The following is a 24897-nucleotide window of genomic DNA, read 5'->3' as shown; positions in this document are numbered from 1 at the left end:
TCTGCGGACCGGGAGTCTCCCCCTTGATGTCTAAAATCTTCATTTGACTTAGGAGCCTCCTGCGGGGTCCTCTGTACTCCCCTTACCTGGAGGGGCTGGAGAAGGAGCAGGAAAGTTAGGGGAGAATGAGCCTAGGGAGGGGAGCGGGCCCCATGCTCACCCTACCCCCATCCTTTTCTGACACTTGTAGAGTTGCCTCCATGGGCAGCTTCGACTCAGAATCATAGGATGCTGCCATTTTTAACTCTTCGAATCCAGGATTGTGGAGTCTTTCAGATCCATGGGATGTTTGAGCCCAAGCATGCCAGAGCTGAAGGGCCCTCAGGATTCTCCCTGCTCCTGCTGGGTGGGATTTTCAGGGCTGGGTGGGGGCCAGCAGAGGGAGCTTCCTGCCTCCCTCACCCTCCCCACCCTCTCTGCAGGTGGAATGCAAGGCCATAATGGTTTTCTTCCACTACTGTGTCGTGTCGAACTACTTCTGGCTGTTCATCGAGGGTCTGTACCTCTTCACCCTGCTAGTGGAGACCTTCTTTCCTGAGAGGAGATACTTCTACTGGTACATCATTATAGGCTGGGGTAGGTCGCTGGCTGTGGCCTGGACAGACTCAGGCCTCATGGCCAGGTATGTCCTTGGTGCTGCTGTCAGGGGGTGTTAGGTTAGAGGAGGGAGGTGCTGTCCTGTCCCATAGCGGATGCCACACCTCCGGTTCTTGGGCCCTTTCTTGCTCTTCCTGCCCATAGAAAACCCACTGTCTGGAAGATGTGATATGCTCCGGAATCCTGAGAAGTAAGATAGCCAAAGGCCTGGCGGATACATGGATCCCCAGGAGGCACAGGTGTGAGGGACAGTTAGGGTCCCCAAGACTCCAGGTCTGAAAGGGAGACCTGCCCCATGGGTCAGAACCCCCTGTTTGACTGGGGGACAAATCTGAGGGGACCCTAGGGCCTGTTGGTTTTCCTGTTATCACCAGGCTCCTTTTCTTGTTCTCCCAGGGACCCCAACGGTGTGTGTGTCTGTGTGGGCCATGCTGAGGCTCTACTTCGATGACACAGGGTGAGTATGTGCCCAAGAGCCTGGGCCAGAGCCCCGAGGAGGTTCTTACAGATGGGTCTCAGTGGCTGCCCGTCCCCAGCCCCTACCGGCACCCTGATCGCACCACGGGTGGACCCACCCAGCCACATCTCAGCCGGAACCTAGTGAGAATGTGCAAGGTTTTCAGAGTCTCTCTGTATTTCTGGGCCCAGCTCTGAGTGTCTGTTTTCCTTTTAGGGAGGGGAGGAAGGGTGTCGAGGGTGAGGTGACACCCTCACAGTCCTGAAGGGGGAACATGGCCCTTGCCCAGGAGCCCACTGGTGATTCTAACTATGGGGCTTCACTCCCTGCTTTGACAGGGAGCAGAGGGAAGGACCAAGGCACTAGAAGAACCAGAACTGGGCTTGGGTCTGAGCATGCCTGAAAACTCTCTTTCCAGCCAGCCCCTGGTCAGAGAGCTGCAGGGGCAAAGAGCCACAGTGGGCCCGGGGGCATTGGCTTGCAGGCATCCCAGACCTGAGCTTAATCTCTCTTCTTTCTCTCCATCTGTCTGTCTTTCAGCTGCTGGGATATGAATGACAACACAGCTCTGTGGTGGGTGATCAAAGGCCCTGTGGTTGGCTCTATAATGGTGAGTATCCTTGGGACAAGGATGAAGAAGAGACGGGGGCCTGGGCAGAAAGCAGGAGAAGGAGACAAATACAGAGGTTACTGCACAAGCCAGCCTTCTCCTTTTTCCTGGCTACATTATATTTGGCAACATGGACACACTAGTTAAATGTGTTGGACATTTATATTTTCTCATTTTTCCTCATAATGAAAAATGCTACTAGGAGCAATTCTGTGCATTGTTTTGAGCATGAGCATTCCTTTCGATTAAATCTCTAGAAATGGAATTGATGGGTTGGAAAGCGTACCTCTTATCATTGTCTGTGCTTATAACATCAGTCATTTAAATTTTTGCACAGGCTCCTGGGGGATAATGGTAGCTCATTGTTTTAATGTGAATTTCTCCATATTGCTAGTGCAGTGAGGTACTTTTCCCCAAACATTTATTGACAATTTGTTTTTATTCTGATTATTACCTGTGTATTTCTCTTGCTCATTTCTCTTTTGCTTGCTTTGCTCAATTGTCTTTCTAATTGTTTGAAAGATAGTAATGCTTTATCTGTTAAGCATGTTGTAAGTATATATTCAAGTCTGCATAATTTTATACAACCTGTCAGGCTTTGTCTTCGTAAATTCTGAAACTTATTTCTTATTATGGAAGGCTTTTCCAATCCTAAGACATAAAGGTATCCTTAGTTGTTTTATAACATGTTTATGGATTGGATTATTATAGATATGTTCTGAATCTAGCTGAATTTTTATTTCTTTGATCTGAAATGATATCTAATCATCTTTAGTTTCTTTTTCTCCCAGTAGATAGACATTCCACCCTTTAAATTGTTTTTATTAAATAGACCCTTGTTTCTCAATTATGTTGAAATGTCACTTTATCATGAGCATTCAGTATAGTCTACTTGTATTCTATGCTATGTTACTAATCTGTTTGGCTGTTTCCACAGTGAATGCTCCCTCGTGCTAGTTATTATAACCTGGTAGCAGGTTTTGATATCTGGTATGTTAATATCCCCTTCTTTATTCTTCTTTCCTTCAAAATTTTCTTGTACATTCACTCTTTCAGGTGAACTGTCAAATATCCTTGTCAAGTTACAAAAAGAGTGTGGTTGAGGTTTTTAGAGAAATTGCATTAAATTTATAAATTAATTTGGAGAAGTGATTTTCTTAAAATATGGAGTCTTCCTCTCCAAGAACATGGCCTGATTCTCCATTTATTCAGTCTTTCCCGTAGAGTCATTTTGTACAGCTTTTCCTTTGTCTTGTTCAATTTACCTTTAAAGTGTTTTCCAGTTTGGGTGTGTGTTGTGCCTGGAACTCATTCTGTCATTGTATGTTCTAGTGGGTTATGGCTGGTGCATAGGGAAGCTGTTTGTTTTTGTGCATTTTTTCTTTTCTTGGTTACTTTTCTAAACTCTTAGTAGTTCTTGTCCCTTTTCAGTTGGTTCTGATTCGTTTTCCAGGAGGAAAATGACATTATCTGTATATGAAAATGGTTTTACTCTTTCCAGTATTTATACCATTTATTCCTTGGTTTTATTTTATTTTATTTTTTATAAAGATTTTATTTCTTTATTTGTCAAAGAGAGAGAGAGAGAGAGTGCGCCCAAGAAGGGGGAGTGGCAGGCAGAGGGAGAAGCAGGTTTCCCTCAGAGCAAGGAGCCCGATGTGGGACTCGATCCCAGAACCGTGGAATCATGACCGAAGCTGAAGCCAGATGCTTAACTGACTGAGCCACCCAGGCATCCCTATTCCTTGGTTTAGGGATCATAAGAATGGTGTTTGCTATATAGGTTTGAGCAGTCATTCTTCATTGAATTAGGAAAGTTTCTAATCCTGGCTCATTTTAGTGCGTATTTTAAAAATCAGGAAATCAAATGTGTTTTGGAAACATTTATTGGAGTGGTCCCTTCCCTTAGTGATGGACTTTTACAGTTTCCAATTTTTCTTCTTCTGAACAATGCTGCGATGGATATATTCATGCATATCTGAGTATGTGTGAATATGTCTTTAGAATAAATCTCTAGGAGTGGAATTTCCGGGACAAGGGTATGTACATTTAACATTTTCATAGATATCAAATGAGCAGAATACAAGAGTGTTCATTTCTCATGTCTTTGTTGATGTTTTGATTATTGAATTATTCACCAATCTTATGGGGTAAGGGTAGCTCACTGTTTTAATATGTTAATGTAAGAAATACTAGTAGATTTAGGTTTTTTGGGTTTTGTTTTTGAGTTTTTTTTTTTTTTTTTTGCATTTCTTATATAAGCCTTTATGACGATGATCTGTTTGTTCTTTTAATGCACTACTAAATTCTATTTGTTAATATTTGGTTTATAGTTTTTGCATTGCTCTTTGTAAGTTCTCTGGTTGTGTGTGTGTGTGTGTGTGTGTCTATTTGTATGTTTTCTTTGTTGTAGCAGAGTTTTGTTAGCTTGATAAGCAATTTGTGAGGTTGTCTTTTATTTGCTTTTAAACAATGAAGTAGTCTGTAAATGACATCTTCCCTAAAGGTGTTAGGAAACTGGTCTGTAAAGTTATCTGGGCCCGATGCCTTTTAACGCACACATCTTTGATTGCTTTTTAAATTTTTCCTAAGGTCATTTCTCTACTCAGATTTTCTACATCTTCTTGATTTGATTTTGTTTCTTTCTATTTTCCCATTTTGTTTGATTTTCTCTTATGATTTAAAATATTCTATACATCTGTTGTCTTGTCCTCATTCTCATCCCTAAATTTATTTAATGGTATTTTCTCCTTTTGGATTTGACTAACCTGTGCACTGAGCAGCAGGCACTGTGCTGAATTCCCGGGACTGGTCAGGCACTGGGCTTGTGGTGGGGTAGAAGCCTGAGAGAAGTGCTTTTGTGGAGCATGTGGAAACAAACCAACAAAACTAGACCCCGAAATAAAGTTTTCATTGATCAACTCCACTTTTCCCCCTATTTTTTATAATGAATTTTTATCTTTATTAATTCCCTTCTTGTGAAAGTAAAATGTGTGGCACTTTCCCCCTAGCTTTTGATTTGAATGCTTAGTTGTTTTATCTTCAGTATTTATTATTTTTTCATAAGTTAGTGTCAAGCTCTACATTTTTTTTCTCCAGCTGTAGCTGCTTTGGCTACATTCGGAGGCTGTTGCCTTGTGGTCCTCTCCTTGTGCCTTGTTTCTATTTATTTGCTCCCCGTCCTCCCCCCCTTTTCACTGTTTATTTATTTATTTATTTATTTAAAGATTTTATTCATTTATCTGAGAGAGAGAATGGGAGACAGAGAGCATGAGAGGGGGAGTGTCAGAGGGAGAAGCAGACTCCCTGCTGAGCAGGGAGCCCGACGCGGGACTCAGTCCCAGGACTCCATAATCATGACCCGAGCTGAAGGCAGTTGCTTAACCAACTGAGCCACCCAGGCGCCCCCGTTTCACTGTTTAGAGAGACTTTTGTCCCTGATCTTTCTCTGAAGGTAAATGCTGTTATTGCCATTCCCAGGCAGTCCTTTAATTAATAATGCTTATGGTTGTCCATTCTTGTTCCCCATGTTCCATTACTCTGAACTTGGAGTTTCTCCAGAGGACAGTTCCCACCTCTGCAGGAGCCTCTTCTCTATCTGTTTGGTATTGTTTTCCATCACCCTGATCCTATTTGCTCTTTCTCTTCTAGAAATTGCCTACTTTTCTGGCTCATTCATGATAATCTTCCCTATTCCTCAGTACTCCTATGAAATTCTTTTTCTTCTATCTTTTCTGTCATTTTAGCAATAGTAAGTGGTGAGGTAAATGAGTGTTCTCATGCCACCATCTTGGATTATAAGTCTAGAAGGGATTTTGACTGGATTGTGGAGGGTCCTGTTGGGGCAGTAACAGTCCAGGCAGAGGCAGGGGTGTGGAAAGTCTTTGCCCAGAATCATTTCTATCTACTTTTTCTTTGCTCTTCAGGTTAACTTTGTGCTCTTCATTGGCATCATCATCATCCTGGTGCAGAAACTTCAGTCTCCGGACATGGGAGGCAATGAATCCAGCATCTACTTGTAAGTACCATTATGTGAACACCATTGTCACTTCCAACAGCTGTGTGGGCCCTGCACTCAGGTCACAGGAGAAAGCCTAGGTTTTGCTGACAGGGTAGACTAGCAGGGGCATTTGCAAGATTTCTTTCTGATTAAAGTGCCTTTAAAATGTAGTTGCCTGCCTATCCTTTAGCCATCCCAGTTGCTAATCTGCATGGTTATTACATGGGAGGGAAGAGAGAGAGGATGAGACGGTCAGATCCTGTGTCACACTAGGAATCAAGATGGAAAACACCAGATTCCTTAGGGTAATTAGGGTCTTAGGTGTTTAGCAGCTGGATTTCCTTTGGGGATTTTGGGTCTATGGGAAGTTCATGAATGCCACTGGATGCACTGTTGCCTGATGTCCCCACCGCCCAGTCCAGTGTGTACAAGTTGCTCAACCCTCACTAGCAAGCTGGGTGGACATTTTTGCTGGTCTGGGTATTAGAATGGGGGAGTCCTTTCTCTTCTCCACCTTCTTTCAGGGCAGCTCTATCTCTGGGTCTGGTCTTCCTCCTGCAACTCCCTCCTCCCTGAGCAGAGGGAGAGTTGATATGTGTGAGATCAATCAGGTTTGCGGGCAACCCTTAACATTGCGTGTAGCATTTTCTCCATTTCCGTGACCATTTGGCTTATTTTCTACAAGTATTTTTGTAGTCGCATCCCTACCAGCATGTCCCACTTGCTCTGTCAGCCTTCCCCCAGCCCTCCACCTGTTCTGAACCAGACTAAGTGCCTTCTATTTCACCCATCTTGCCTGATGATCAGGAGAATGACCAGCTGGGTGTATGGGGTATGGGGACACTTCTGATGCCGGGGAGCAAGGTTGATCCCCTGTGGTTGGCTGGAAGGGCCAGATGGGCACAGAACATTGGAGGGCAGTCTAGGGTTCTTTCTGCGGGCAAGGTAGAAACCATATGTGTTGCCTCCTCAGTTTTTTAAGAAGGGGCAGATTAGAAGGAGCTGAGGTCTTTTCATGGCATTGGTGGGGGATTGGTCCTGCCTTCATCGGTGACCCCAACCCGGGGGCTCAGAACCTTGATGGCTGCCAGTGGATAAGTGGGACAGCAGAGAGACCCCAGCAGAGGGTTCTCTCCAGCTGACCATTGTCCTGGGTAGAAGGGGACGCAGGATCCAGAGACGAGTCCCAGATCCTTCCGCTCCCTGGGGCTTCCCCAGGGAGGCAGAGCTTGCCCTTGGTCTGTAGGTTCAACTTGGGCACCTCCCCTTGTGGAAGTCCTTCCTGTGGGAGTGGGGGATCTGCCCAGGGCCTGGGTTGGTCAGCCTTGTTTTCCCTGTATTTAGGATGATTATATTACATTGGAAAAGACCCTCCACCTTTTTTTTTTTTTTTTTTGCTATCCATTTACTGTCTTTTTTTCCCCATGTTTTTGCAAGTTTTTACCAACCCATGCTTATATGTATGTGTTATGTTGTCAAAAATTGTTCATGCATATAAGTCATAAAGTCTCTGAGACCTGGCACTGGGGGATCTGTGGGGCTGGCTCCCTGCAACTAACTGCCCTCGAAGGATCATCCTTGCCTTAGTCTCCAGGACCACAAAACAGGGCCCTTGTGCCTCCTTCACCTCCCCGTCTGGCGTCAGCCCTCATGCCCTGGTGTCTGCTCCCACGCGGTTATTTCAGACATCTGAGGCTAGCAGTAGCCAAGCCGGCCTCTTTTCTCCTTTGAGCTCTAGCCTTGGTTCCCCCCACTCTCTGCTTCCTGGTAGGAAGCGTTTCTTCTTCTTCGGTTCCTGGGATCTCTTCTCTGGGAGGCTCTCCCCGCTTCCTCTCCCCCCGCCTGGGCAGGGATACACACAGGGGCCCAGCTGCAGCCTAAATAAGGACACTCCACGGCCCCAGACACACACTTCAGCTCAGGCAGCAAGAAGCCCCAGGCTCTGGTGGAGAGAAGGGTGGGGCTGGGAGCTTTCAAGTTACCACAGACCTGGAGCTGTAGAGTCTTCCGGGCTTCCTGATGCATAGACGACAGTTTGTCAAATGGTTTATACATTTAAGTGCCAATGTTTAAAGAACTAGCTAGTTGGTTTGCTTCCGTTGCTCGTCTGAAGCCCCAGAGATGGAAAGCTCAGATATGGTGTGCAAGCCAGTGGGGAGGTCTCACGCGGGATAAGGGACCAACTTGATCCTATGAAATTTAGCAACGTATTTGAGCGTTTGCAGGGTCAGGGAGACCCAGTGAGGGATAATCAAAGTGACGATGCTGCTGGGGACTGCAGAGCTCCTAGCAACACTTGGCGCTCAGTCCATGCACATTTAATGCTCACAAACACCCAGTGAATCTGGTGGGCCGAGTCACCAACTGTTCAGGATAATCCCCATTTTACAGCTGAGAGAATTAGTTGTCAGTGAAGTGAAATGAATCCAGTAGGAACAGGCGAAGCCACAGCTCTGGTACAGCAGGGCCCTTGGCTCTAAGCTTGACTGCACCGTCTTTCCTGTCCTCCAGGAAGTTACAGATGAGAGATGGTGCTAAATAAGTATATAAACAAGGCTTCCTGGAAGAAGAGGCCCCAGTGGGATCCAGCCTCGTAGAGAACTGCCCCACCTGGAGTGCTTTGGGCCCGGGAGGTGTCTGCTGTCGGAGAGGGGAGATTATGGGGGGGATGGGAAGGGGCAGGACCTGGTGGAAGAGGAGGTTTCAGGGCTGTGCCCGAGTCCCCTTGGGCCACCAGAGGTATGTGCGGGGCTGAGAAGCCCCGTCGGATCTACCCACAACAGCTTTCTGGTTTTTTCCTCTGTTTCCAGAACAAATATAAGCCTGGGAGTCCCCAGGAAAGCCTGAGAGGACCCCCGGCCAGTGCCCTCTGACCAGCATTCACTCCCTTTCCTGTAGGTTGGTCCTAGCTGCTCAGATGATAAGGGTTTGAGACATGGCTTCTGTTGGGGGCTCGGACCTCCGCAGGGGGCGGCGGCGCTGAGCCACCCACACTCTCACCTGATGCTCCTGACAGAATGAGGGGCTGGCCTCAGGCCTTGGGCAGTGGCCAGGCATGGAGTGTGGGCCTGGGTCAGGGCTTGGCATGTGCTCTGGCTCCCTTTGTTCTGGGGTGGGAGCTAGGGCTCAGCCTGAGGCTGGGGTCAGGGTTAGTCTGCCCTTTCCCGCCCTTAGCTCTGTGAGAAGCCAGCTGGCTCAGAAAGGGGAGAGTGAGCTTCCCGGGCGGGCACCGAGTGTGCTGGAGGCCGCCTGCCTCCAGGAGCTGGCTGTCCTCCCAGCGGTCTCCCTGATGCAGGATGGGCGTTGGAAGCCACCTCTTGGCTCTGAGGTGGGGGAGGGAAACCCCGCATGTATTTCCCTTGGGGACCTCGCAGAGCAGGTCTGCATGGCCTCTTGGGGTAAAGGAAGGAAAAGGGAAGAGACACCGTGATGTTGATAGTCAGCAGGGCTGTTTCATACCCAGTGTCTGAAGGACGGCAACTACTCTAAAGACAGGCTCTGTCACGGCAGAAATGCAGCCAGGAAGCTGTCAGTCCAGGAACTCAGCCCATAGCCTGAGACCTGCAGTTCACGTGGGGCTCCATTTTCCACTTGCAAAGCACCCCTCCTCCGTCTAGGAACACCCTCACAACTCCTGTTAAGGATCAGCAGCGGGGAATGGTTACTCCTGTTTTGCAGATGGAGAAACCGAGGCCCAGAGAAGGAAAGTGGTACCACCTGAGACCACCCAGCAAGTCAGTGTCTAGACAAAGTCTTGAGCTCAGGAGCCCTGACTCCGCCCGTCCCTGCTGGGCTGGGAAGGGGGCACAGAGCGTGAGCTTATCCTCAGTGGTGGGGGAGGGGGTAGCAGTGGGCAGGGAAGCTCCAAGATCTACTGAGCTGAGCTTCTGGTCGGAGTACCAGCGTGGTGTACAGTGCTTCCCTGGGCACTGGGCCAGGGTTCCGGGCGCATACAGCGGGACGCTATGGAGAAGGTTCAGTTCAGACTGAGATGTTCTGTGGGCCTGCCAAGTGACCCAGCGCTGCACTGATCACTCGGAGCAGGGCAGAATAGACAGGGGTGCTGCCCTCCAAGAGCTCCCCCACAGGGGTCTCTGTCTAGCACTCTGTCGGGTGTTCCCCAGGGCTACATACAGCCACCCCAGGTAGCTCTGCACACGAAAAGCACCAAAGCATCCATGGAGGTTAGCCTGTGACCAAAGCAGGGATCGAAGAAACCATGTGCTTCCTCCCTGGGTTATAGACGGGAGTGCTGAGACCCAGAGGCGGCTTTGACCTTCCTGCAGATACACAGCAAAGCCTTGGCAGAACCAGGCCTGTGAGCCAAGGCTGCCTGGTTTCCAGATGGAGGCATGGGCCCTGTGCCTGCTGTGGGGCTCTCCGGCCTTCTGATCCATTCCCACCCAGCACCTTTGCCTGTTTCTTATCTTCCCTTGGGTCCAAATCAGAACTGAGCTCACCAGCCAGTCTAGGGTTATGTCTTCCTCTTGATTAAATTGCTTTCCCCTTTTTCACCAATTGTAGTAACATTTTAGAGGTTACGACATCTCTGCCTTTGTCACACCTGTCTCTGGCTTTTCTGCCACCATTTTGTATTCTTTTCAGTGGGTCCTTTTGCACAGAGCCATTGAAGTTTTGGGAGAAGTGGAGTGTTTGGGAGGAAGGGCACTTACCTTTGTCCCTAGATCCTTCTCCTGAGAGCCCTCCCAGGCATCAGCCCCCCCCCCACTTTGTCCTGCCCCTCCCATCAGAGACCCACATCTTTACCGGGGGTCCGATCTCCCAGCTAACTTGCCACTAAGTGGCCTTTAGCATACTCTGAAGAAATCAGAGGAGTCTGTATTTACTGTGGCCAGGGCCCAGGAAGGGCAGGGACAACCGTTTGGGAGCTCAAGGAGGAGCGGTCTCAGAGGACTGCAGCTGAAGCTTTAGAATTCAGGGTGAGGGCTTAAGCCTGGCACATAGGGGACCGCATCTGAGGTTTGGGCTCTCAGGCTCCTGGGCACCAACCAGGCCACAGTTGAGGAATCAGGCCATTGGCTATAGGAGAAAGTAGCCAACCTTTCGATCTGGGCCAGGCAGAGATAAATCTGGAGATGAGAATGGCTCCCATTCCTGAATGTCCAATTAAGTTCTTTTAAGTTGTGAGAAAAACATACTTACACGTGTCCATCCATCTCTTCGTATGTATATGAAACAGACCTCTGACTTTCACGAGGACACATGAAGAAACTTCTCAAATACATGACTTCCTCACAACAGTGCTTCTCAAGCTTTGAGTTGTCTGTGGATCACCTCAGGATCTTGTTAAGAGGTGGATACTGAGTCTGCTGGGCCGGGGTGGCACCTAAGATTCTGCATCTCTGAGAAGCTCGCAGGTGGTGCTGATGCCGCTGGTCTGGGCCGGAGAGCATCATGCCGTCCCTCACATCCCACATCTGGAAGGCGGGCCAGTAGTGCCCCCCCCACCGTGCGGTGTGAACCGAGAGGTGCCAGTTTTTAAACGAAAACCACGCACTTGACAGAGGCAAGGGTCCTGGGGGGACCTCGGCTTGCCTCATCTTTTAAGTGTGTGACTCTGATTCTTGCCTCAGCAAAATGACATGTCTGCATCTGTCAAGGCCCTTCAGACTTACTCTCAAAGAGCTGGAATCACAAATTATGAATCGATGAATGCCCAAGGTCTGGTCTCTTTGTGTGTCTCTGTTCTCATGTGCATTAGATCCCCTCAGCTCAGGTCACCTGCAGGTACTAGGGGCTCCATGCCACATGGTGCCCGAGGAGGGTTTGTGGAGGCCGCCACTCTTCTGCCGTCTGACTAGGTGACACAGCACTCGATCCCGGTCTTACATGTTTATGAGAGAAGGAAAAGAAGTTTCTGCAGCTTGTCCCCACCCAAGCATAAGCAGGACCTATGACGAGCTAGAACAGATGGAAATTCAGCCTGACTTCTCTGAGGAAGTAGAAGCTCTCTGTCTCACCCAGTGGAATATAGAGCAAGCCTTTCACCCGGGGCTCCACTGTGGATGCCTCCTTTAAGATGACTTGTTTCTGCAGGCAGTGGGCCAGTGCCCAAAACGTGCCCCTGTCAGCCTTCGGCCCCTGCCTGTTGGACTTCGATCAGGAAGTCTAGCCCAGCACTGTGCCGTAGAACTCTCAGTAGGGATCCATATGCCCTAGACAGTGCTGTCCAATATGGGAGCCACTAACTACGTGTGGCTCTTGAGCCCTTGCGATGTGGCTAGGCTAACTGAGGAAAGTGGATTTCTAATTTAATTTAATTTTAATTCAAATAGCTGCAGATGGGTCATGGCTGTCCTATTGGGTAGCGCAGATTTAGGTTAATTAGCCATCTCTTCCATCCATCCCACCTCTGTTGCCCCGGTTTGCCCATGCTGAGCTGCCTGGGAGCTCAGAGAGGAGGAGGTCCAGGCGGAAGAGTGAGCGGTGTAGAGGAGAAAGACCAGTGAACAGCCAAGGCCAGAACTGGCCTGATTCAGACTGGGTCGGCCCAGGCATGTGTTTCCAGCTGCCCATCTTGCTGAGGGACCCCCAGCAAGGCCATGCTCTGAGCCTGGTGCTGACTTAGTGGACAGCTTCCAGGCCCCTGCTTGAGACCCAGGCCCGCCCCCACCTTCAGAACACACGTGCCCTCCAGCTCCCCTTACCTGCTGTGGACCCAGTGCGAGTGCTCGCTGTGTGCATATGTCTCCATGCGCACACCTGTCCACGTCTGGGCATGCATTTCTATGTCCAGAGCTGACCATGTCTTGGCCCCTGGCTTCCTCATTCTCTTCCATGTCACCGCGCCCGCCCTGTCTCCGCACCTGGGCTCCTCTGCCCTCCCCTGAGCCGCGCGTCGCTCTAGGTCCACCTCAGTTCCTTCATTGCCCGATGCCCCCAGCTGACAGAAGTGCTGATCTTGTCATACCCAGCAGCTGCGTGCAGAAATGCTACTGCAAGCCACAGCGGGCTCAGCAGCACTCCTGCAAGATGTCAGAACTGTCCACCATAACTCTGTAAGTGTGCGTGGTGTGGCTGTGGCCGGGAGTCCTGGAGGGGAGGGGGCCGCATGCTGCCGCCGCCCGGAGCTTGCACCTGCCGGCTGGATGAGGGCACAGAGCGAGCTTTCTGCGCTGTTGCATGTTGATGTCTGTGTGTCTCGTGAGTTCTCTGCAACCTCAAGCCATCGGGGCGGGATGGTGGGGGGGTTGTGGGGACGGAGCTGTGGGCACGGTGGGAGCAGCGGAGCTTGCCCAGCGCTGAGGCTTGGGAGCCTCCTTGCTGTTGCCGCGATATGTGGTTTTCTCTGAATCCCCCACTTCTCTGGGCTTCAGTCTTTGCAACCACCAAATTCTTTCTAAGAGCCTTAGAGCTTGAGTTCCTACAGACTGTTCCCCTGCGTGGGGCAGGACCCCTCACCCCAAGGAATGTGTGCCAAGTGGCTTAATCCCCACAGTGACCCTATGAGGTGGGTCCTTGTAATAACTTCATTGTACAGATGAGAGAACTGAACACAGAGAGGGGAGGTACTCGCTTAAGGTCACATCCCTGGCCGGGTGAGGATCTGAACCCAGGGAGCCCTCAGCACTAAGGCCCCAGGGCATCTCAAACTGAAGACCAGTCTTTGCTTGGAAATCCCTTGAAGTGGGGGAGCCCACCATAATTTGGGCAGCTCTGACCATCAGAAGCTCTGCCTTGTGTTTTTTAGGGCTCTTCTGCCCATCGATGCCTCCTTGGGGCAGAAGGACAGAGGTCGAGGCCTGTGTCACCGTCCTGTGGCTTAATCAGATTGTAGGGTGATTCTGTGACTGTCTTCAAAGGGGTCCCTAGGTTCACACCACGTGTTCCCATTCCAAGGCCTCTGGTCAGCCCTGAAGTATAGAGGTCCCAGAACTTCGGACCCTCTTGTCTACCCCTCCCCACTTCCCTATCTACCAAAGGGGTGACCGGGATGCCCTGGGTCCCTGGCAGAAGTCCCCGACTATTCCAGGGCTGCTGCAGGGCCACCAGGGAGGGAAAGTGTGGCCCTTGCTGCCATTTGCCACCTGGCCAGGGACTGGAAGGGCCTGAGCTCATGTCTGGAAGGTCCCTGCTTCTCACACACTGAACCCATCCATCCACTTCACCAAGAAGGCTGGGAGGTTTGGCCTTTTGGTTTCCAAGAACTGTCAAACTGCAGGGACGAATCTCTGCAAACAGGCCCATGGAGAGAGGGAGGGAGGAGAGCAGGGACCACAGGCACGTCCCAGGGCCACCTTTCCTCCTGAGCCCCTTCACTTAAACCTTTTTTTTTTTTTTTAAGATTTTATTTATTTATTTGACAGAGAGAGACACAGCAAGAGAGGGAACACAAGCAGGGGGAGTGGGAGAGGGAGAAGCAGGCTTCCCGCAGAGCAGGGAGCCTGATGCGGGGCTCGATCCCAGGACCCTGGGATCATGACCTGAGCCGAAGGCAGACGCTTAACGACTGAGCCACCCAGGCGCCCCTTCACTTAAACTTTGTTTGTAAGGTAGCCCCTTTGGGCAGGGTCATAGAGGGGCCCACAGGTGCCCATGTGCCTGCCTTTCCAGGCCACCTGCCCCTTCTTTTCGGGCTTTCGTTCTTCAGCCATCACCCCCTGCTGCCTCTGGTGCCAGCCATGGGGTACACGGAGGTGAGCGGGGCCCGAGCCCTGGGTCACAGTCAGGTTTCAGAACCCTGAGGCTTTCCCATGGCCTGCGTGTTTGTTTGTCCCTTCCTGGGCAGGCACCTTCTGAGTGTGAGCCCCCAGCCGGGCACAAGCTGGGCGGGGAAGGTAATTGGTAAGGGAAACACCATGCCCACCTTCAAGGAGCCACAGTCTGAGAGTGGACAGACCACTCGAGGACCACACCTGGGCTCAGAGTGGGACCTGCTCCCATCCGGTTGGCGCCAGCTCTGGTCCAGGGCACCCAGGCCCTGCAGAACTGGCTGCCTGTGGGCAGGGGTGGAAGGGGTGGGCGCCAGCCCGCGTGGGGCTCCTTGCTTCCAGGGCTGAGCCTTGGTCCACCTGAAGGTTTTCTTAGGTCTCTCCTCCCCCTTCCTCTGTGTCTTCTCTGCTTCTCTTTCTTCCCTTCCCCCTCACTCTTTCCTTCTCTCTCAGTCGAAACTGGGAAGCCAAGGCCCTCACGCAGACCCCATGGATTCACCTTTTCCTGAAATCTGGAGGCCCCACATTCAACAGAACATTGACTCCCAGAAAGGCTGGGATGGGGAAGAGGGCAGGGCACATGTGTAACTGTCTCAAATCAAAGGACCATGCCCCCACCCCCCCCTGCCCACCCCCATGGACAGGAACTGAGAGGGAGGGGAGCTGGACCTCCCACTTACCACCCCCACTTCTATGGCCCAGGGGGCACACCACACCTGCAAGGGCAGGGCTGGCTCTTCCAGGAGATCCAGAGGGAGCCGGTACCCTGTGGTGGGCAAAGATGGGGTCCCACTCTTGGAGACCCTCTGGGAACACCCCTTCCAACAGAATAGGACCCACAAGTACATGCAATGTGGACCCTTTGGACCCCATACCATGGCTTCTGTGTCCCCGCCCCTCAGAGCAGAGCTCCACTTCACTGGGCCTAGTAGCCAATGGCAAGCAGAGGAATCCCAGAAGAGCAGCCTCAGGACACAAGGAGGTCCCTTTGGCTCTATCTCTCCCCTCCCCCTCAAGTTCCAAGCAGACAGCCTCCTTTCCCTTGACTGTTTCCCAGGTGGTAGGTTCCTCTGGCTTAGTTGGTGCTTGTTTATTCCCAGAGTCAGTAAATCCTTCCTTGGATCCCTCCTGAGTCTCTCCTTCTGTGGCCCACCCCCTGTGCCCCCCAACCCCTCCCTCATCAGTACTTCCCCATCACTCTCCATGAGTGTCCCTGACAAGCCAACTCAGAAAAACCCACTGCCTCTGTGGCCCCCCAGGGGCAGCTCTTTTCAGGCACGTGGAACTTCCATCCAGAGCAGGAGACGGTTTGCTTTGCTTGAGGGTCCATCATGTCACAAACCTTCTGAATTCCATATTGGTCCCAATTTCACTTTTCCCAAGGGTTTTGCACCTCCCACGAGGGGTGTCTGTAAACCACACACTCACATGTGCATTTTTGGTGGTTCTACAGGATACTGACATGGCCTAGAGGGATGGGATGTGGGCCCAGAACCTCCCAGGGTGTTCTGGAAGCCCTGCTTTGTTGGCCCTCATCTCTCCCACGCCCCACGCACTGGGAGAGAATCCTGAGTCTGTGGACAGGAGCCCCGGCTCTGGGGGAGAACGGGGAGCTGGGACTAGCATCTCTGCCTTCCAGGGCTCCAGTAGCAAGACCTGGCAGCCCCAAGAGCAATGTCTTGCTCTCTCCTGACAGACGGCTAGCCCGGTCCACCCTGCTGCTCATCCCGCTATTTGGAATCCACTACACGGTATTTGCTTTCTCCCCGGAGAATGTCAGCAAGAGAGAGAGACTTGTGTTTGAGCTGGGGCTGGGCTCCTTCCAGGTAGGTGTGGTGGGTATGGCAGGTGGGGGGCTCATGGGGATCCAGGGCTGTGGCCCTTAACCAGCCAGTGGTTCTAAATTCTTTAACCTAGATTCAACCTTGCGTTTCCATCTCTGAAATAGCACTACAAAGAAGGGAGCTGGGAGAGCCCCTTCTGCTGTCTACCCTGTGGGCTCCTATGAGAACACACACTGATATCTTCCTGTGGCTACATCTGGGTGTTTTGAGCAAGGCCTCCCTTGGGCTGTCCATCCCTCACCTTCAGCCTGGGGTGTGAGCATAGTGCTCTCCAGAGACCTCCATGTCCACATCCTGACTCCAGCCTGTAGACCATGCCTCTTATGAGCACTGGAGCTCTGTCTTACCCACGTTGGGGTCCCCAGCACAGGACCTGGCCATAGAGAGCCGAAGATGCGGATGAGCAAACAGAAATATAAATGATCCAGGGAATAGCGAGTGGGGGGACCATGAATCCATGCCTGAAGGCATAAGTAGATGGGATTGGGAACGTGTGAGTGAAGGAGTGAGCGAGTTGGTGTGAGGATGCCTAGTGAGTTAATGAACAGATGGCTGCACAAGTGGGTCAGTGAAGGTAGCAGTGGCAACCTTGCGTGTCCCCAGATAGAGCACCTTGCCCTAACCCAGCTCTTTGATCCAGCTTCTTGATGGTCAGAAGCTTATTCAGTGTATCTGACTTAATCTCTCCCTCCCCCAATTTTAATTCAAGGCCAGTTTACCTGTTAGGGTTCTTAGCCTGGTGTGGCTGGGAGTAGTGTGGATGCAGCCCCAGCCTGGGAGTCAGAGCCCAGGATTCCTATCTTAGCACAGGAATTCTAAATACAAAGAGTACATGTAAAGACCATATGCAGGGTAGCCAGCTGCCTACTCTGTGTCAAGCAATTACTCATGGTGTTTTGTATGCTGTGTATAAGAGTATCTGGCCAAGGAAGGGTGGGCTGGGGAGGGAGTGGGGATAGAGACAGGTCTGTTCTATCCTGGAGTGGTGCCGCCCTCAGGGTCCTGCAAGCTGGTTAGGGAGCCCAGAAAACATCCTGGGGACATCCAGGAAAGGCTTCTTGCAGAAAGTTGGATAGAGCTGGCCCTTGGAAATGGGAAGGATCTGACTAGGGAATGTGAGATCCAAAGCCGGGGTGTAGCCACTTGGCCTCCTGGGTGTGGCCATCTTGGTGCAGCAGAAATTTCCCATCTTACCACAGATTCCTGGGCAGGGCGCCCCCCCATCCAGGTCATTGTATGTTTCTGCTTCCTGGTGTCATTCCCCATTTCCGCTGCTTCCTATGCTCCCTGTGCACAAGGTCCCTGGCGAGCATTCTCAGGTTATTTTTGCTCTCTCTCCCTAGGGCTTTGTGGTGGCTGTTCTCTACTGTTTTCTGAATGGGGAGGTAAGATTCTGGCCCTCTGGCTTCATAGCAATGGAGGTGGGAATTGCTGGGGAGCAGACAGGGGCATAGCCTGCTGCCCACCAGAGCGGATTCTCCTGACCAGGGCAATGCCAGGCTCCTGGGGGAGGGCAGCAGTGCTAGGGTCTCCTTCCTGTCAGCCTCCACCCTGTGCCAGAATCTCTCCCACATTGCCTGCTGTGCAAGGCATCAACTGGACCTGTAAAGGTGTCTCCTGCCTGGCAGGGCTTGCACTGTAAGACACACCTTAGTAAAGAGAAATGGAAAGAGAGGAAGGCCGAGGCACAGAAAATGGTACCTATAGTTTATGAGGCTGTGCCAGGCAGGGGTGCTGAGTGGGGAGCTGCCCAAAGTTCAGCACTGATCCCAGCAGGCCCGCCTGCCTGCCCAAACCCATCCCCTGTAGAGTGGGGACTCTGGGGACCTGGGAGAGACCCCGGGAGAGGCCTGGAACCTTCTTGCAGTTTCCATTTCCAGAGCTATGGTCTTAGGGCCTCCTGCTCCAGTCTGTTAGGGTGATGCTTTTGAGTAGAGTCCAGAACAGAGGTGCTGGGACAGGAGTGGGGGCTGATTGGGGGAGACGGGTGTGGAGAGTGGGTAGGAGTCTTTGCACCTGTGCTTGGGTTGTGGCTGAGTGACCTCAGCAGGCGCTTCCCCTTTCTGCATCTGAGAAACAAGAAAGTTGGGTTCAGTGATTGCCAAGACAACCTCTAGAAAGGTCAGATAAGGAGAGGCGACAGAGCCTGGCAGGGAGCGGCTGGGGGAGGCAGGGAGTGGGAGCAAGTGGAGCTTGCCAGGAGACCTGTGGGGGAGGTGGCAGCTGGAACTGGAGGGCTGGGTGCTAGGACCACTCACTTGCAGTCGTGCAGTCCATGCTCCACGCAGAGGTGCTGGACTGTGGAGGGGGTGTGTGGAGGCTGAAGCTGGCCATGCCGTGTGCATCCCATGCTAAGAGCAACATGGGGGTGTGTTCACCCAGAGAGCACCTTAGTTAGTCATCCTCGAGCCTGACTGCATATTGGAATCCCCAGGGAAGCTTTACAACATATGGATGCCTCACCCCAGAGATTTTGATGTCATTGTTCTGGGATATGGTCGGGGCATCTGGATTTGTAAAGCTCTCAGGTAATTCTGATGCGCAGCCCACTGTTAATGGTCTGAGAGAGGGGGACTCCTTCCCTGATCTGTCTGCCCCAAGCACCTGCTTTTTAAGATTCCCTGAAAGACCCTGTGAGCTAGTCACTTCCCGTGGAGTGCCAAGGCCCGTGGAGTGAGCAAGAAGCCATTCGAAGGCCTTGCTCAGGCAGTGACGGGAAAAGGGGCTAAGGTCAGCTCCTCAGAGGCATTCCTTTCCCATTGGTGGCCTGGAGGGCTGCGAGCTGCCATTTGGGTCGGTGGGTATTGCAGGAGGTGGTGGTGGGCTCCGGCAGAGCAGTCAGGTAGATGAGGCTGGAGACGCTGTCTGCCTGGAAGTGACCACTGTCTGTCCGGAAGTGACCGTCCACGTTGCTCCCTGCAGGTGCAGGCGGAGATCAAGCGCAAGTGGCGGAGCTGGAAGGTGAACCGCTACTTCACCGTGGACTTCAAGCACCGGCATCCGTCCCTGGCCAGCAGCGGGGTGAATGGGGGCACCCAGCTCTCCATCCTGAGCAAGAGCAGCTCCCAGATCCGCATGTCTGGCCTCCCGGCTGACAACCTGGCCACCTGAGCCCAGCCTCCCCTCCTTCTCTCCTCTGTACATGGGCTGGGGCTGCGGGCAGGTGCTGGCCCACGCATGTTGAGCTTCTTTTCTCACTTCGGGCAGGCTCTGGGCTGGAGGCCGGGCTCCCCGAGGTGGGAGAAGGATGCAGGGCGCACTCGGGTATTGTCCTTGCCCGTTTGGCGCTAGCCCCACTCACCATGGGCCCCTGGGCCCTGATACCAGACCTGTAAATACTCCACAAATTTTGAAAAGTTGTCTCATCCCTACCCCTTGACCCCACTGTCCCTGCTCACCTCAAGCAAGTCCCCAGCTTCACCCTACCCTGTTTCCACCAGCCTTAGTGATCTCCTTGACCCTGTGAGTGAGGCCTTGTGAGCTGAGGCTGACGACCTTGCTTTGGGGGGGTTGGGGTGGGGCCTGCCCGACAGCCCCCACAGTGTCTGACTTTCAGTGTGGACTCCTTGAGTCTGCTTGCCACCTGAGGCCCTTCTCAGGCCTGGCCCAGTCCCTGAGGCATGCCAGAGGTCCGGCTTGGGTACCCAGAGCATCCTTTAGTGGAGGCGAGACCTGAGCTGAGACTCCCTCACCCTTCACACCCAGCATCTTGGTGTCCAGGTGCCCAGCTCCTGGGTATCAGGGCGGTGGACAGCTCCAGGGCTCTTCTAATCAGAGACTTCGTTTTGGGTGTGGGGCTAAGGGTCCCGGAATATTCTGGTGCTCTTCATTTGGTGGAAGAAAAATTGCCAAGATCCAGCAATGTGGATATGATTGGAAAGGAGATGGAAAGAGTTTGGAGGCCCGTGGAAGAAGACCTTCACTGGCTCCATTATTTTACTCCCGACCCAAGGTGGGCAGGGGTTCCTCTGGTAGCCTCCCTTCTACCCCTCCCATCCCCAGGCATCAGCTGCGGGAGGTGAGAGACTCATGCCTCAGAGAGACTGCTCCCCACCCATACCTACCACAAGGAGCCCTTCCCCTCCTAGGGAGGAGCCCTAAGCCCTCCCCCTCCTCATTTCTCCTTAAGTCAAAGCCATGAATAGGATGAACCAGCCGCCTTCCTGTGATGTCAGTGAATCCTGAAGCACCTTACCTCCATGTGCCCGAGTCAGGGCCCCCAGAACTCCCTTTCCCCCCACCCTCATGGACAATGAGGAGCCCCAGCCACCAGCTCCTTGGGCTTGGGCTCAGCTACTGAACTATCTCTGAGACCTTTGCAAAGACTTCCCTCCGTGTGTTCTTGACATTGAATCTCCACAGATGCTTGAGTGGCCTAGGGTGTTGGGAGGGGAGCCTCGCCCACCATGCCTGTTAGAAGAAGCTGCAGATGGAAGGCATGGCAGCTCCCCAGTTCCCGTCCTAGTTCTCTGTTGCAAGTTGCTTGGCCACAGCCTAAGAGTTCAAAATGGGGCAGAACCAGGTTGGGGGGAGGGTGGAAGAAAGTACTAGAGTGCCATGGCCCGTGTGGGGGGCCCATTTCATTCCATGTCAACTTTCGGTGTTGTTCCTGTCCACGTGTGTTTGCAGACCTGTTTCGTGATTGTGTTCTGGAATCCTTGGGGAACTTGGGTGGAGAGGAAATGCTGCTTAGCTTGGTTTTATAAAGAGGAAGAGGCCTGGGGGATTTGCGGGTCCAAGTTTGGAGAGATCGTCGAGATGACTGGAAAAGGACTTAGTTGCATGGTTTAGAGATGAGCCCTGTGTCCTTGGCCAGTGAAGCACTGTGGACCCTGGGTCTTTGGCAGACCTAGAATCTGCCCCCTTTGGGCTCCTACTGCTGAGACTGTGGACACAGAGCTTCTTGTTCGGGGTCTCAGTCGCTCCATTTGTAAGATGCAGTGGCTTCTAAAGCTTCTCCAAGCTCTGCACTTCAGTAATTCTCCCATTCAAAACTAAGCAGATGATAAAAGGGTATGCATCATTGTTATGTGTATCACCTAAGGTTTTGAAGTGTACATGTTTGTGTATATGTGGAGGGAGGGGAGAATGCCGTTTATTTGTCCTTTCTTAGAAAGGAAACATCTGTCTCTTCCATTGGGACACCACAGGGGAAGCTGGTGGGCTGGAGAGAGGGATCATGCCAGGGACAGTTGGACAGGGGCCTCGGGCGTGATGTGCAGATCCAGTTGTGTCCCTAGCCCGGGCAGGGTGCCAAGGCTGCTTGGACGGTAGCCATCTCCAGATCCTAGGAGCGGTGCCCTAAGTGGACCTCATTTCTTAGTCCCCGTCCCCACCAGCAGCTCTGCTTCACTGTGGAAGAAGAGACTTTGATTTTATACATACATCATCACAAAACAGCAAAAACATCATCAGCCCAGAATCCCATGTGCTGTGCTGCTACCTGAGCCCTGGGTTGCATCCTTGTAGAGGTTCCAGGTTCCTGTTGGTTTGTTGGTTTTTCTATCTGAACGAATTATTGACCGTCTTGTGAACAGATGTACCCCATGTATTTTGAATGTTCCAGAAGGTTAGGCAGCTGGCCTGCAGGGTCATAGGCAGTGGGGGGATAGCATAAGGTCTGGACAAAATCTTTCCCTCACTGAGTCTTTGTTCTCAAATCTGTAAAATGGGTAGTAGAACTAGGTGATTTGTTTAGCCCACTGTGTCCCTGGAATTCTCTGTCTAAACACCAGTCATCTACTTACTGGGAATGGGCGCCAGGCAAAGATTATTATTTGTCTGCCTGGGAAAAGGTAAGAAATGCTGGTGAGCGGGGAGGGGTTTGAGGGCTTTGGGGATGGTCAGGCTGGAGAGGAGCGGAGTTATCCTACTCCATGACTCTAGAAGATCATTACCAGGAGGGTTTTTTTTTTTTTCTTGTTTTATGCAATTCTAAAGGGCAACAGTCACCCAGGGGAGGCTGAGTTCTTCTTGGAATGAAGAGATTTTTCAACCTCTTTTATGAATATTCCACCAGGGGACAGACCATGTTAGGAGAGAGTCTCCAACACTGGGGGAAATGGGATTCCAAGTTAGCGATGCTGAGGCTGTCAAGAAACCCGTGAGAAGAGAGAGTGTGTGATTCAGGGATGGTGGTGGGGGGTTCAGTAACTTCTTGGTGGTCTCCAGCACTGGGGGCTTCTTAACCGCCTACCATACCTAAGGCCAGGCCACATTTTCTATCTCAGTGGGTGTCTCTGTGACCCTCCTTGACCTATCCAGTGGTCTGCAGTGATTCCTCTTCTTACCCTCACCCCTCCCCAAACCAGTTTCTTTGGGGAACAGGGCCAGGGAGCTGGAGCTGGGCCCAAGGCTTGAAATACACATCATCACCCACCAAGTGTGCTGACTCACCTCTTCCATCTGACCCTTTCCCTTCCTGGAAGGAAAGCTAGAAGAGGCTTTCTTTGCGATTCTGTGAGTACCCTTGACCCCCTCAAGGCCACTTCAAAGTGAAAGTGAGTGCTTTGTCATCATCAATTCCTCCTTGAGCCCAGTGACCCTGGATGCCCGTCAGAAGAGCTCTGAGCAGGGAATGGGGAACCTGGGCTTCTCCCAGCTTTGCCAGTGACCTGCTGTTTGGCCTTGACCCCTTCCCCATATAGCTTTAGGGAGACTCACAAAGCACTAGAGCTGGGAATAAAAACAGCTCTGCAGGTCAAACCTCCCCATTGGGCTGATAAGAAATCACTTACCACCAGGCTTAGCACGGTGCCTGGACTGTGTTGGAATCCAATATGCTTTATGAGCCTGACTGAGGCAATGGGCCCATCAGCATTTGCCCAGCCCTGCGCGTGAGCCGGAATAAAGCATCCATACAGAAAACATTCAGTCTTGCACAAGAAAGGGGCTCTGGCTACAGAAGATCTTAGGACTCCAAATTGCAGGAAGAGCAATGGAGTCGATACGGCATGGGGCGAACCGTGTTCTAGCCTGGGGTTTTCTGCCTGCTCTGTGCTCCAAGACTCAGTCTCTCTGAGCCTGTGCTTCCTAATCTGAGAAATGGGAGGACATGATTTGCAATCTGCTCCCCAGCCCAGGAAGAGGTTGAAGTGAGACATCCTTGTGTATAAAAGGGCTTTGGGAACTACACAGGTATGGGCTGGTTACTGGGGTGAAGACCCCTGAAAGGGACCCCGTGCTGTTTGTCAACTGCTTTGAGCCATCCTGGGTTAACTTTTGCCCCATTTATAAAACCACCAGCACTGGGGGCAGGGAGGAGGCCAGTGGGTTGTGATGGACACAGGAGTCCAGGCTTACCTGTGTCAACTGATTCAGTTTGCTCTTGGGGTTAGGAGGGGGATAATTTCATGTGGGTGGTGATTTCTCTGTCACCTCCATGGGAATCCTTCAAGGATCTGGGACAGTCCTCAAGTGGGCTATGTCCTCCTTTCTTCTTTCCCTAAATGTGAGGTCCTGGGATGTGTCTGTGCTTGGCCATTTTTGTCTTGTCCTATGTCCGTGTTCTGTGGTTTGCCCATCGTGAGGGCTAAAGTGGGCCAGTCCCCGGCATCCCAGATGTGCCTCCAGGCTCGCTTGTGGAACCAGGCCCCCCTGTGTTTCACCTCCCACAATAAAGATAAACCCTGAAGACCTCACTGCTCCCGCTGCTGCCATTAATGCTGTGCTCACAACCTTGTCCGGGATTTTAAGGATGTCAATGTGCTGTAGATGACTCAATAAATGTCTTATCATTTTGCCTGGTGGCTGTAACTTGGCAGAAGTGGTGGGCAGTGAGGAGTGGAGGTGGAAGGGGAGGAAATCTGACCACCCCGAGTAATCCGGTCCACACAGTCCTGTGGCCTTCTGGATTTCAAGGGAAAGTGTGAGAACAAGCATGAATGAGCTTAGAACTACGGGCTTGGAAGAGCAAAGTCGTGGCCTCAAAAGGACCTGCAAGGATCATGCACACTGAGTGGAATCAAGGCCTGTTAGATGTTTTGAGTGGCTAGAAATGGAAGTAATTCACCCCCCGGTTTTTGATGCCCTGTGGTCTTATGTTTTATGAGCGTGGCTACCAGATACCTCAAAGCTTGCCTATATGAGCATTTCATTCCAGGTAAGCACAGGTGCATCATTGACTGCCAGAGTCCCACCCCCTCATCTGGATATTCCGAGCCATCAGCCCATGCCAGACCAGTTAACCAATTCCAGGTAACCTCCATTTCCTTGAATGTCTACTGATTGTTATAACCTCCAGTGCCCATTCTTATATGAGTCAGAATTTACAGTTGCTAGCCACAGAAGATAATTTTGGCTGACAAATCAGAAAAGGGGCTTAGGGGAAAGATATTGGGCATCTCCTAGAACTCTCTCGAGGCTACAGAAACCAGCAAAAGTGTCTCAAGCCCGAGCAAGCCACAGACCTGGTGACAAAGCTACTGTCTGCTGCTGCCACCAGGCCAGAAGAGGTCTCCTCTGTGCCAGGGACCCACCCTCATAGTTACCAGTTTTGAGAGCAGACAGCTTGGCTGCCATCCTAACCAGCAGATCAGATTCCACATGCAGTCTCTTTCCTCAAGGCTCTCACTTCTGAGTCAAAGCCTCATACGAATCCATTGGGTTGGCTGTGTTCTGGTTGCAAAGGAGGCGGGAAATTTGACGTTTCTGGATTCTACCTTGGGGAAGTCAGGCTCCTAAATCTGGATTCTACCTTGGGGAAATCAGGCTCCTAA

General features: G+C 51.7%; 1 protein-coding gene across 6 annotated transcripts in view; it reads left to right on the top strand.

Moving 5' to 3' along the window:
- ADCYAP1R1 (ADCYAP receptor type I) overlaps positions 1-23921 on the top strand; it is an 89004-nt gene extending 65083 nt beyond the window's left edge. For 4 of the 6 annotated variants that reach the window (XM_081800315.1, XM_081800317.1, XM_081800313.1 and 1 more), the window contains 8 exons: positions 423-576; positions 994-1054; positions 1595-1664; positions 5591-5682; positions 12600-12683; positions 16033-16162; positions 17524-17565; positions 19103-23921. In XM_081800315.1, the coding sequence (XP_081656441.1) occupies positions 423-576; positions 994-1054; positions 1595-1664; positions 5591-5682; positions 12600-12683; positions 16033-16162; positions 17524-17565; positions 19103-19291 (822 nt within the window). In that variant the 3' untranslated portion in view covers positions 19292-23921. The remainder of the gene's footprint in view (positions 1-422; positions 577-993; positions 1055-1594; positions 1665-5590; positions 5683-12599; positions 12684-16032; positions 16163-17523; positions 17566-19102) is intronic. The other 2 variants (XM_081800316.1, XM_081800318.1) reach the window with 2 other exon arrangements.
- The last annotated feature ends 976 nt before the right edge of the window (positions 23922-24897 follow it).

Source organism: Leptonychotes weddellii, chromosome 12 (assembly GCF_054177405.1).
Source record: "Leptonychotes weddellii isolate Sample4059 chromosome 12, ASM5417740v2, whole genome shotgun sequence".
NCBI lineage: Eukaryota > Metazoa > Chordata > Mammalia > Carnivora > Phocidae > Leptonychotes > Leptonychotes weddellii.
This window is presented reverse-complemented; position numbering and strand designations above follow the sequence as displayed.